Below are 11,940 nucleotides of genomic sequence, written 5' to 3'. Positions count from 1 at the left end.
GTACGATACTTGTCGTGTACTAGTTAAGTATTGCTTAACATCGTAAGACATGTGTCGGAGTAAAGTGCCGACACAGCGATGTACGGATGCATTGCCCGTACATGCTCCCACGAGAATGAATATAAGAAAAATGAATAATGAATGACATGCGACAAAGATGATTGTTACAGTTTTAACTTACTCTAATGAATGACTACATAATGATGGTAACCTAAATTGTCTACACAAGGTTTTCATTATTTGTGAACACAGGCTTACGCTCATGAGGTGACGTATAATTGTCTTGTTTACGCACATTTCTTAATTTATCACTAACACTAATTGATTTTAACTCTACGTTTTCACTGTCACTTTCACACTTACGCATAACAGTACGGGTGCGGGGAGCAGCCCGAGAAGTAATCTCGGGCGCTGCCGCCGCTACCACCGACGACGAAGGCCGCGCGTGTCTCACCGAAGTCACGACTCCGGGACCGCGCGACCGCTGCTTGATACTCCGACAAACGTAGACAGCTAAATATGATAACAACTACGCTTACCACAACATAAATCGCAGAGTAATGGTGAATATCATGATATGAGAAGGTATCCCTGGAATCCTGGTTTTCCTTAAGGACTCGAATTTTTTCATGAATATCTTCTAACTGTTGTCGATTTCGCAAAATATCTGATTCATCGATTATGTTCTCAGTGGGAAGAGTAATGTTCAACAAGTGATTTATCGGAGCTATTACAGGCATATTGAGACTAGGTCTGATTTTCATACTACTTGCTTGTAAGCTGTGCGAATAAATCATTGAACTTTCAGTTTTTATTAAGCATCCTTGTTCAATGCTAATAATACCTGAATGCGTAAGTTTTTGAACTGTGGCTTGATCTTCGCACAGAATATGAGGAGTACAATAGTCACAGCAAAAATACAAGTACTTGTTTACTTGTCTAAGATCCGTCCACCGGTTTTCACATGGTTCGGTCATAAGTTTACACGATAAGGTCTGTTTATCAATTATGCATAAGTCTGTATAATTATGTAAATGCATGATAGGTTTCTCTAAGGTACATAACAATAAGTCTGTGTCAGCAAAACAACGGTTTATGTCATTTTCAGACAATGTTACATAGGAGTCCTTTTTCAGGTTTATAGCGGCATACTCTGACTTTGGTATAATATTTATCATATTTTTTCCTGACTGTTTGGACATAGGTATAAGCTTAAAAACTTCAAATAGGTCACGGCTGATCAGCGGAAGCATGATCTCAAAAATACAATATTGTTCTGTTATTCTTGATTTAACGGCAACAATTTGTATATTTTACCTAAGTCTGTTTGTATATCAAAAGGGAGAGCTAAGTCTGATGACATTAAAATTTGGCTTGCTATTACACTCAGTTCATCTCTTAGTTGTTCTGGAGCAAGCAAATGGATATCAAATCTACCATGGTAAATGTCTGTTACTGCATCTAACATGGTGGTTTGAATGTCTTTCAAATTCTGGAGCATGTTGGTTGCAGCTATTATTCCAATGCTAAAATCAATAGTGTCATATTGGGTCCTGATTTCGTTCTGCAATTTATTTACAGCCTGTTCTAAACTTATCACGTGTTTATTTATAAGTTTATGTTGCTTTTCCATCGTTTGACCAGCTCGCTTTAACAAATTGTACTCGGCTTCAATAATAGATGTTTGATTTTTCCTTAAAGAAGACATAAAGCGTTGGTCAAGTTTTATTCGAGTAATATCTTGTTGATATTGTTCAGCGAACCTTTCGTCAAGAACGCCGAACAAGCTATTTGCTAGGTAACCGACACCATTTATAAGGCCGCGTCGCGTCCTTGCCCGCGAACGGCCGTGCTGACTCAGGAGCAATAGGTTGTAGTACTCGAGTTCTGAGAATCCGTGACGCAATTGTGATATGATTATATCACAGTGTGTTTGTTGTTGTATATGCGAACACATGTGATTTAATTGATTTGCATATTTTTTAAAGGCTGCTATACCCTGCCAATATGGGTCCATATCATAATAGGCGATGATTTTCCATTCATCCCGAATTAAATTTATTCTAGATACCCGGTCTAAGAATAAACCATCTGTTTCGAGTTTCGTTATGTTAAATGAACTATGCACATTCGAAATTAGAGACATAAACAATAATAAAGCCATTGTTATGTAACTAAAGGTTTGTTTACGATAGGCACACAGTTTTGCAGGAATTCGTGTAGCGACATTTACTTGGCTTGTGTCCGGTTTCTGTTCGTTGTATACTGGCAAAATGGACAGTTTGACTATAGGCCTCTTGATGTAGCCGTTTTTAGTCTTTAGTGTGACGACTCTCACAAGGTTGTCCTTGCCAGGTTGAAGCTCCGTAACCCTTCCCATAGCCCACTTGCCGGCCGGGAGGTTATCGTCTTGAATCAGTACGACATCATCGATTTTTATGTTATCGCGTGTTTGTTTCCACTTGCTTTTCGTTGTTAGTTGAGTAAGATATTCGCTGCGCCATCTATTCCAGATATCTTGGAATATCCTACTTGTTAAATGCCATCGTGTCCTAAGATCCTTTTCAGTCTCGAATATTGTGAGACCAGCCCCGCCGGTCAAGAAATGAGCAGGCGTTAGGTAGTCCAGATTATCTGGATCTTCGGATAAAGGACAGAGTGGTCTGGAGTTTAAGCAAGCTTCTAATTGGCTCAATATTGTGGCGTACTCTTCGTATGTCAGTTTTTGTTCACCGACAACGCGCTTAAGATGGTATTTTAGGCTCTTGACAGCCGCTTCACACAAACCGTTCCCTGATGGCCAAGATGGGGCATTAAAATGCCATTCAATGTGCATATCTGTAATTTCAGCCATAAATTCGGTGCCAAATACTTGTTGTAACTCCTCGTATTCCTTCTGAAGAGTGTTGTTAGCACCTACAAAATTGGTACCGTTATCGCTAAACATGTGGCGAGGTGTACCTCTTCGTGCCGCCATTCTACGTAGTGCTGCGAGGAACTCTGACGTCGAGAGATCTGTGACAAGTTCAAGATGTATGGCCTTTGTTGCCATGCAGACAAATACTGCAACGTAGCCCTTCGTGGTCTTGATACCACGGCCCTTGTTGGCCTTAATCATCACAAACCCAGTGTAATCGACTCCAGTATTATAAAATGCTCGTGTCGACTCCTGTTACTCCTGGATCGAGGAAGGTCACCCATCAGTTGTTGTTGTTTACTAGAATCAAACTTGCGACACACCACACATTGTCGTAGGCGTTTTTTGATATATGTATCTGTTACCACACATTAACCAGTGTTGAAGCTAATTAACCTATAATTTTCTTACGTTTGTAAATTCAGTTGCAAATATAACGCAGAACCAAGCAGACGTGTATTCTCTCATTTTAACATCCTACCAAAGCAAACACGACCTTAATACCGCAACATATGGTCGTATTTCGAACCGGATTATCTTTGATCGAGCATCGAGGGACCGGCCGCACTAGAACAAAAGGAGCCACATTCCACAGCGATAAGAAAACATCTGGTGTAGTTTTTTATGCACATTTCTTAGAATCACTCGCCGCAGTGTCGTTACGTGTCGCTTAGAAGTTGTAAACATCGCTAATAAATACGTAATTATCAAGATTTGAAGAAATAATTGTACCATGGCGACTCAAGCAGACCAGATATTAAGTATTCTTGAAGATACGGCGTCATTACTGAAGAAAACTCAAATTAATCTCAAAAAATGTCCAAAAGAACGCTTATCCAAGCCGGGATATTTACAGACACGCATCCAAACAATTGAAGAATACTGGAACACCTTCAAGAAGGCGCACCAAGAGTTATTAAAGTGCACAACAAGAGAACAACGTGGAGTAATATCATACTTCGTCAATGAAGAATTCTTTCATCAGGAAGACTTATATATTTGCATGATGGGTGACCTGAAAGACCTGTTGACCGCGAAAACGCCAGATCTGTCCTCAACTAGCAATACGTCATGCATTGAACACTCGCCTATGAAAGTGAAGCTGCCGAGTATAAAACTCCCCACATTCTCCGGTAATTACGAAGAGTGGCCCACATTTAAAGATTTGTTCATATCTTTAATTCACGAATGCACTAAACTGAGTGATATAGAAAAATTCCATTATTTGAAGACTAGTGTCACGGGCGAAGCAGCATCATTGTTGAAGCACATTCAACCTACTAGCGCGAACTATATTCAGGCGTGGGAATCGCTGACTCATCGTTACAACAACAAACGCATAATTGTGAACGCACTTCTCAAACGATTATTTGCGCTGAAAAAATGTTCACATCAATCAGCGGTGCAACTGAAAGTGCTATTAGATACCACCAGCGAGATTATCAACAGCCTGAAGAATCTGAACGTCAACACTGATTCTTGGGATCCATTAATTGTTTTTCTGGTTGTACAGAAATTGGACCCAGAGTCACACAAGGAATGGGAACAAGCGGCGTACTCAGTAAATTCTGAAGATTTATCTACGTGGAAGGATTTGCGCGAGTTTTTAGAAGCCACATTCCGTGCGCTAGAATTAGTAACCCCGGCCTCTAGTACTAGAACAACGAAAGAGCGAGTTCTTCATGTAACAACTTCAGAAAACGAAAAGAAGAAATCGTGTGTTTTATGTAAGGATGTACACACATTATGCCACTGTAACGCATTCAATAAAATGACAATTGAGGAACGAGGAGAACACGTGAAAACAAACAAGTTGTGTTTTAACTGCCTTGGAGCGGGACATTCGGTGTTCAAGTGCCGTATGCCAATGTCTTGCCGCATCTGTAAAAGACGACACCACACACTTCTACATCAACCCAAAAATACAAGCGCGGCTCCACAAGTAGAACCTCAGCAGCCGACGTCTTCAAACCAAGTAGATGAAGAAGAGAAGAAAGTCCATGCAATGGTTGCGTCTCACTACACCACCGGGCAAAATATATCGCTGTTAGCCACAGCAGTAGTTATTGTGAAGGGTGAACATGGCAACACTACTGTTTTGAAAGCGCTGATAGATTCAGGATCCCAAGCTTGTTTTATCAGCGAGAAGGCAACTCAGATCCTGAAACTACACAAATCACCAGTTAATCTAATCGTCTCTGGAATGGAATCTATCAAAGTACGAGTCAAGCATGAGGTTAAATTACAAGTTTTGTCACAGTGGGAAAACTACTTCAAGCTACCCATCAAAGCCTACGTGATGTCCAAGCATTTGACCTCAAATATACCCTCAAGCATCAAGATGGAAACTGATTGGCCACATCTGCAAGGCATCCAACTGGCAGATGAAAATTATAATGCATCTGGAACAATTGATTTGTTATTGGGTGTCAACGAATACGCTGCAATTTTGAAACAGGGACTAATCAAGGGCCCACCAGGTACTCCGTGTGCTCAAAATACTTACCTGGGGTGGATTCTAATGGGTGGAGTAACAATGAAACTCAATGCACAAGAAAAATCCCTAACTATCATGAAGCAAGAAGTTAATATAGAAGATTTACTAAAAACAATATGGGAAGTTGATACGGACTCAAAAAGAAGCCTAACTCAAAAGGAACAACTATGTGAAAATATATACAAACAGACACACAAGCGAGATCAAGAAGGAAGATACATAGTAAAGCTACCGTTCAACACACCACAACCAAAATCACCAGAAGGAAATACTAGAGAAATAGCAAATAGAAGATTCATGCAATTAGAAAGAAGATTAAATCAAAATACAGAACTGAAGAAAGAATATATTTATTAAAGTGATTAACGAATACATAGAACTAAAACACATGGAAGAAGTACCTAAAAAGGAATTAAAAAACAGATCTGTGTACTTACCTCATCACGCCGTCATTCGGGATGATAAAGAAACTACGAAGACTCGGGTAGTATTCGACGCATCGTGCAAGGGTTCGAATGGCATATCCTTAAACGACGAACTCCTATTAGGTACAGTACTTCAAGATGATTTGAGAAGTTTGATTATTAGATGGCGAACTCATGCTATTTGTTTTGTTTCGGATATACAAAAGATGTATCGAATGATCCGTATTGATAACCAAGACTCAGACTATCAGAGAATTCTATGGAGAAATGACACATCTGAAGAAATAAAAGACTACAGACTCTTGACTGTGACATTTGGAACAGCTTCTGCACCCTACCTCGCTGTAAGAACACTAATGCAACTAGCCGACGACGAAGGCGACAAGTATCCAGAAGCGGCCAGAATATTACGCAAAGACTTTTACGTTGATGACGTCATGTCTGGAGCTGACAGTCTAGAACAAGCTGTAAGTGTCAGCCAAAATCTGAAAAGGTTACTACAATTGGGTGGCTTCGAACTGAAAAAATGGTTATCCAATAGTAGTGAATTTATGAAAACCATTCATATAAGCGAAAGATCATCTAAGGCACATCTAGATTTCAAGGTTGATGGAACAGTCAAGGCATTAGGTATATTATGGAATTTAAGCAACGATGCATTTGAATACAATTTGAATTTACCGGTCATAGGTAATGTGATCACAAAGCGAAGCATCCTCTCAGACATCCAAAGGTTATTTGATCCTCTCGGATGGATTGCGCCTTGTCTTGTAATGGCAAAGATTCTGATCCAACGGCTCTGGCTTGAAAAAGTGGATTGGGATGAAGCTCTAAACTCAACGTTGACCGAAAAATGGTTTACAATACGATCGGACCTTGAAAACGTAAACGACATCTCTATAAATCGATGGATGGGTACATTGGGTTCTAACAAAGACTGTGTAGAAATCCATGGATTTAGTGACGCTTCCATGCAGGCATATGGTGCTGTAGTGTATTGTCGTATTACACATCCAGATAATCCCATAAAAACTAGCATCATTGCTGCAAGAACAAAAGTAGCACCTTTGAAAACTATATCCTTGCCTCGACTAGAATTGTGCGGAGCTCTGCTCTTGTCCAGATTACTAAAGCAAATAGGGCTAGCTATGAGAATACCAGCATCACAGATTTATGCCTGGACAGACTCTTCTATTGTCATCTCCTGGTTAGCAGGAGATTCGAACAAATGGAAACCGTTCGTAGCCAACCGTGTTGTGGAAATCACAAGCAATGTGAACAGCAACCAATGGTATCATGTCCAGTCACAGGATAATCCTGCTGATGTTGCATCTCGGGGCATGCTGGTAGCAAATTTGAAGAAATGCGATATGTGGTGGAACGGACCGCAGTGGTTACAGCATTCGAAGATACAGTTCACTAGACCAAACGTACTACCAACCGATTTAGAAGTTAAGAAGAAAACCCTGCAAACTCTTATTGTAACAAATAATGAAGAAAATAAATTAACAATGCAATTCAATGACTTTGATACGTTGACATCACTTTTGAGAATAATCACGTACTGCCGTAGATTTCTGAAACAAAAATTATTTAAAGATAATTTAGATAAGATAATTACTACTGAAGAACTTGAACTTTCCCTACAAACCTGCATAAAAAGGGCTCAAGAAGAAGAATTTAATGAAGAGATAGAATCAATAAAAAGAAAGAAAAGAGTAAAGAAAACAAGTAAAATCAAGTCATTAGACCCTTACCTAGATGAGCATGGTGTCCTCAGGGTGGGCGGCCGGCTCAGGAACGCTGACTTGACTGAAAACAGTAAACATCCTATAATTTTAGGCCGAAACAGTAAACTTACCTCTTTAATCGTAGCAGAAGCTCACACGAAGACGTTGCACGGAGGAACTCAATTGATGCTTACTTACCTTAGGTCCAAGTACTGGATACTACGAGCAAAAGCATTGGTTAAAAACTATGTCCATCGTTGTTTGATATGTGCTAAACTTAATGCTAAAATCAGAACGCAAGTTATGGGTGACTTACCTAGCGTACGAGTGAAACCCGCACGAGCATTCCTTAACTCAGGAGTCGACTTTGCTGGACCATTCAATGTATTGATGAACAAGGGTAGGGGAGCTAAAACCACCAAGGCATACATTGCTATATTTGTTTGCATGTCCACGAAAGCAATCCATTTAGAATTGGTCGGTGATTTGAGTTCATCAGCATTCATCGGTGCATTTAAAAGATTTTGCGCTCGTCGAGGAAAATGTACAAATATATGGAGTGATCAAGGACGAAATTTTGTCGGTGCTAACAAGTAACTTTCCGAAGCCTGGAAGGAAGCACAGTTACAATTTGATGGAGAAGTCTCTGAAATGCTTGCTAATGATGGAACTCAGTGGCATTTCATACCAGCTTATTCACCGACGTTTGGAGGCTTATGGGAAGCTGGTGTGAAGTCGATCAAATACCATCTCAAGAGAGTCCTTAGCACCAATCTGACTTTTGAAGAAATGACCACAGTTCTCTGCGAAATAGAGGCATGCCTCAACTCACGCCCTCTATGTCCTATGGATGACGACAGCATGCAACCACTGACACCTGGTCATTTTTTGATAGCTGAAGCACCAGTCAATGTTCCTGACGTAAATTTAAAGACCGCCAAGGTTAGCAATTTAACCCGATGGCAATATACCCAGAGATTACTAAACGACTTCTGGTCGAGATGGCAGAAGGAGTACTTGACCAGGCTTCAGCAGAGACCCAAATGGCTAAAGCGTGAAAAAGAGTTCAAGGTGGGAGACATAGTACTGATCAAGCAGGACTCTTTACCGCCAGGAAAATGGTTTATGGGCCGCATAACAGACAAACATCCCGGTCCTGATGGTTTTACTCGGGTCTATAGTGTGAAAAGTGGGACCACAATTACCAAGCGATCTGTGACCAAATTGTGTGCTTTACCTGTAGATACCTCAGATTGATTGTTAAATAGTAATGTTTCAGCCTGCCTACTCATAAAATCTGTAATGTTTGTTTATCAAACCTGATAGCATATTATACTTAATGTAAATTATGCATGAAGTGTCAATTTTGTTAATTTTATTAAAGGACAAATAGTCCTTTGGTGGGCGGCTTATGTTGAAGCTAATTAACCTATAATTTTCTTACGTTTGTAAATTCAGTTGCAAATATAACGCAGAACCAAGCAGACGTGTATTCTCTCATTTTAACATCCTACCAAAGCAAACACGACCTTAATACCGCAACAACCAGTACTGTCTTCTGATAAACGATGCAGTTAATCGTGCGCCGCCATGGTAGGTTAACTTATGGGCATAATCGACGATTAACTCTGCTAATCTAGTATTGTTTGCTATTATGATCGGGTGTTTCATTTCCTCATTGAGTAAAGCATGTCTCAACCTTCCCCCAACGCGAAGAATACCTTCTTTGTCTATATAGGGATTGAGGTTTAAAATGCGGCTCTTCGAACCAATTCCCTTATCCATTTTAAGGCTTGATATTTCTTCGGAAAACGCTTCTTCTTGATGGTGTTTGATAATAGAAAATCTCGCTTGTTTTATTTCATTTAATGTTAAAAAAGAACACCTTTTTCTATGTTCCCTTTTCGTGATAAAGCGACGTATCCATGCTAATACTCTAATTGCTCGTGAAAAATGATGTTTGTGAATAATCTGTTTCACGATGCAATTTTCGTGTATTTCCTTCTGTGCGGCATGCGCGGAGACTTCTCTCGTTGTCTTTGCTTCTTCTGTGGTATCGTACGTTGTGTTTATGCTGTCTTGTTTAGCAAATGTCGATAACCATGAAGGCCCATGCCACCAAAGTGTGTGCTTTACCAACTGTGATGGTAAAATTCCTCTGCTAGCACAATCAGCTGGGTTCTCGCTTGACTTCACATATCGCCAGGAGCCTCCGGGTATAACTTCTTTAATCTGTCGTACTCTATTAGACACAAAAGTTCTCCATCTGGCCTCGTCTCCTTGAATCCAAGCTAACACTACTTGTGAATCTGTCCAACCGTAGATTTCGGGATTGTAATCTGATAAACAATATTTGACCTTGTTCATCAATTTCGACAATAGTTGAGCTCCTGCTAGCTCCAATTTGGGAAGCGATATATTTTTATTTGTAGGCACAATTCTAGATTTGCCGACGACCAAAACAATAGTGTTATTCACCTTACAATAAATAACTGCCGAATAAGCTTTAGTTGATGAGTCACTAAAACCGTGTAACTGGATCGTTTGGTTACATAATGTATTAATCCACCTGGGTATTGCGACTGTGTTTAGGGTATGTATGTCTGATTTAACTTTAACCCATTCGGCATAAAAATCTTCTGGAACTTTAGAATCCCAGTCAAGGTTTGAGGCCCAGGTAGACTGGAAAATCAGTTTTAGTTTTACAGATACTGGTGACAACCATCCCAATGGGTCAAATAATTTGATATATCTGACAATAGCACTCGTTTCGTCGGTATGGTTAAATCGGTATTAAGCCTCAAATCAAATGTAAAGGTGTCTTGTTGACTATTCCATCGCAGTCCCAATGCCTTTGTCGATTCCGCTTGCTTGAAATCGTACCTCACTTGGTTGGGTTCGTCCTTGTTGACGTTTGTTAATAAGTCCGGTGAGTTTGTGGCCCATTTACGCAAGTTAAACCCACCAGAACGCAATAATGTTATTAGATCCCGTTGGAGATCTTTTGCTGCTAGTAAAGTATGCTCACCTTGCAATAAATCATCCATATAAAAGGAATTTTGTATTGTTTGTATAACCTTGTTGTTATAACAATCTTGTTCGTCCTGTGCCAGCTGTTTTAATGTTATCATCGCGAGGAAGGGAGCCGATTTAGTTCCGTAAGTGACGGTAGCAAGCTGGTACTCTTGCAAGGCTTCATTGGGTGAATTTCGCCAGATGATTTTTTGGAACCTTTGGTCATCCCTGTGGACCCAAATCTGTCTGAACATTTTCTCGATATCTGCCGTGAAAGCGTATCTGAACTGTCTCCACTTCAGGATCAGAGTTTGTAGATCTTGTTGAAGATTGGGTCCTCGGAACATGAAATCATTTAATGTCTTCCCGTTAGACATTTTAGCCGACGCATTAAACACTGTACGCTGTGACGTAGTCGTAGATTCCGCACGTGTTACACAGTGGTGTGGCAGGTAACAATCGGGTTTCGTGTTACCGATCGCCGGTTGCACGTGATGTAATGATATGTACTCATTCATGAATTGTTTATATTTTTCTGACATTTCGGGATTTCTTGCGAATTTTCTTTCTAACTGCCGAAATTGCGCTATTGCCAAGGGTTTTGATTCGCTTATTTCTTTTTCAAAATTTGGTTTAAACGGAATACGTACTTCATATCTACCATCTGGTTTGCCTGGTAGTATTTTTGTAAAAATCAATACAGTACTGATCTTCGGCTGATATAGACATTTCTTCTCATATGTCTTCGACCTCCCAGAATCGTTGAATGTCGTCTAAGTTGTTCAGGATGACATTACACTGGAGATTCTTAGTCCCCACACAGAATCCAACCAAGGCGTGTTTGTTGGGCGATTGGCATGCACTGCTCACCTCGGCATATCCCTTCTAATATTATGTTCGAGTACACATCGGCACCCAAAAGTATGTCTATTGGACGACTCGCGTAAAATTCCCTGTCTGCTAATTCTAAACCTTCTAAATGTGGCCACGACGGTTTCGGGAATGTTTGGCTAGGTAAATTCTTAATTAGCGTTTTCATAACGGCTGCATCAGTGTTAAAAGTAGCGTTATTATTCATTGATGTGAAAGTTATGTTAGTCATGCCCTTACAAGTGCTTTCTTTCGTCCCTATACCCGAAACGACGTCCTTGCAATGTTTTCGACTTAATTTTAACAACTGTGTAGCATTTTCAGTTATTAGGGACAGTTGTGATCCCTGGTCTAGCAAGGCACGCATAGTTATGTAGGTACCATCTCTTGCTTGGACTTTAATCATAGCGGTTGCTAAGAGAATCTCGGGCGTATTACGCTGTTGCGACACGTGTGCGCTAGATTTTGGTTCAATCTTAAGTTTTG

General features: G+C 40.2%; 4 protein-coding genes across 4 annotated transcripts; 2 read left to right on the top strand and 2 right to left on the bottom strand.

Annotated features, from left to right (window-relative positions):
- Nucleotides 1-359: 359 nt before the first annotated feature.
- LOC142985873 (uncharacterized) lies at nt 360-3,118 on the bottom strand. Its single transcript, XM_076134118.1, has 2 exons — nt 2,234-3,118; nt 360-494 (listed from the first exon to the last, which is right to left on the bottom strand). Exons 1-2 carry the CDS (start codon nt 3,116-3,118, stop codon nt 360-362), a joined length of 1,020 nt encoding a protein of 339 aa, XP_075990233.1.
- An 805-nt stretch (nt 3,119-3,923) lies between these two features.
- Nucleotides 3,924-5,771, top strand: LOC142985872 (uncharacterized). Its single transcript, XM_076134117.1, has one exon. The coding sequence runs from the start codon at nt 3,924-3,926 to the stop codon at nt 5,769-5,771; it is 1,848 nt and encodes a 615-aa protein (XP_075990232.1).
- A 274-nt stretch (nt 5,772-6,045) lies between these two features.
- LOC142985871 (uncharacterized) lies at nt 6,046-8,826 on the top strand. The gene is made up of 2 exons (XM_076134116.1): nt 6,046-7,660; nt 8,177-8,826. Exons 1-2 carry the CDS (start codon nt 6,046-6,048, stop codon nt 8,824-8,826), a joined length of 2,265 nt encoding a protein of 754 aa, XP_075990231.1.
- A 719-nt stretch (nt 8,827-9,545) lies between these two features.
- LOC142985870 (uncharacterized) lies at nt 9,546-10,961 on the bottom strand. The gene is made up of 3 exons (XM_076134114.1): nt 10,598-10,961; nt 9,706-9,908; nt 9,546-9,617 (listed from the first exon to the last, which is right to left on the bottom strand). The coding sequence occupies exons 1-3, from the start codon at nt 10,959-10,961 to the stop codon at nt 9,546-9,548; spliced, it is 639 nt and encodes a 212-aa protein (XP_075990229.1).
- Between the last annotated feature and the right edge of the window lie 979 nt (nt 10,962-11,940).

This window comes from Anticarsia gemmatalis, chromosome W, assembly GCF_050436995.1.
Source record: "Anticarsia gemmatalis isolate Benzon Research Colony breed Stoneville strain chromosome W, ilAntGemm2 primary, whole genome shotgun sequence".
Taxonomy (NCBI): Eukaryota; Metazoa; Arthropoda; class Insecta; order Lepidoptera; family Erebidae; genus Anticarsia; species Anticarsia gemmatalis.
The sequence above is the reverse complement of the archived record's forward strand: the minus strand, read 5'-3'. Positions and strand labels throughout refer to the sequence as shown.

Bases quoted from the DNA above. Each gene is read 5' to 3' on its own strand.
- LOC142985873 (XM_076134118.1), bottom strand. From the start codon at position 3,118: ATGATTAAGGCCAACAAGGGCCGTGGTATCAAGACCACGAAGGGCTAC. The intron at 495-2,233 runs GTAAATGTCGCT...CGTTTGTCGGAG, and splicing joins AGAAACCGGACACAAGCCAA to TATCAAGCAGCGGTCGCGCG.
- LOC142985872 (XM_076134117.1), top strand. From the start codon at position 3,924: ATGGGTGACCTGAAAGACCTGTTGACCGCGAAAACGCCAGATCTGTCC.
- LOC142985871 (XM_076134116.1), top strand. From the start codon at position 6,046: ATGTATCGAATGATCCGTATTGATAACCAAGACTCAGACTATCAGAGA. The intron at 7,661-8,176 runs GTAAACATCCTA...AACTTTCCGAAG, and splicing joins CGCTGACTTGACTGAAAACA to CCTGGAAGGAAGCACAGTTA.
- LOC142985870 (XM_076134114.1), bottom strand. From the start codon at position 10,961: ATGTCTAACGGGAAGACATTAAATGATTTCATGTTCCGAGGACCCAAT. The intron at 9,909-10,597 runs GTGAGCATACTT...ATTGTTTATCAG, and splicing joins TATGGATGATTTATTGCAAG to ATTACAATCCCGAAATCTAC. The intron at 9,618-9,705 runs GTAAAGCACACA...ACGATACCACAG, and splicing joins GAATTTTACCATCACAGTTG to AAGAAGCAAAGACAACGAGA.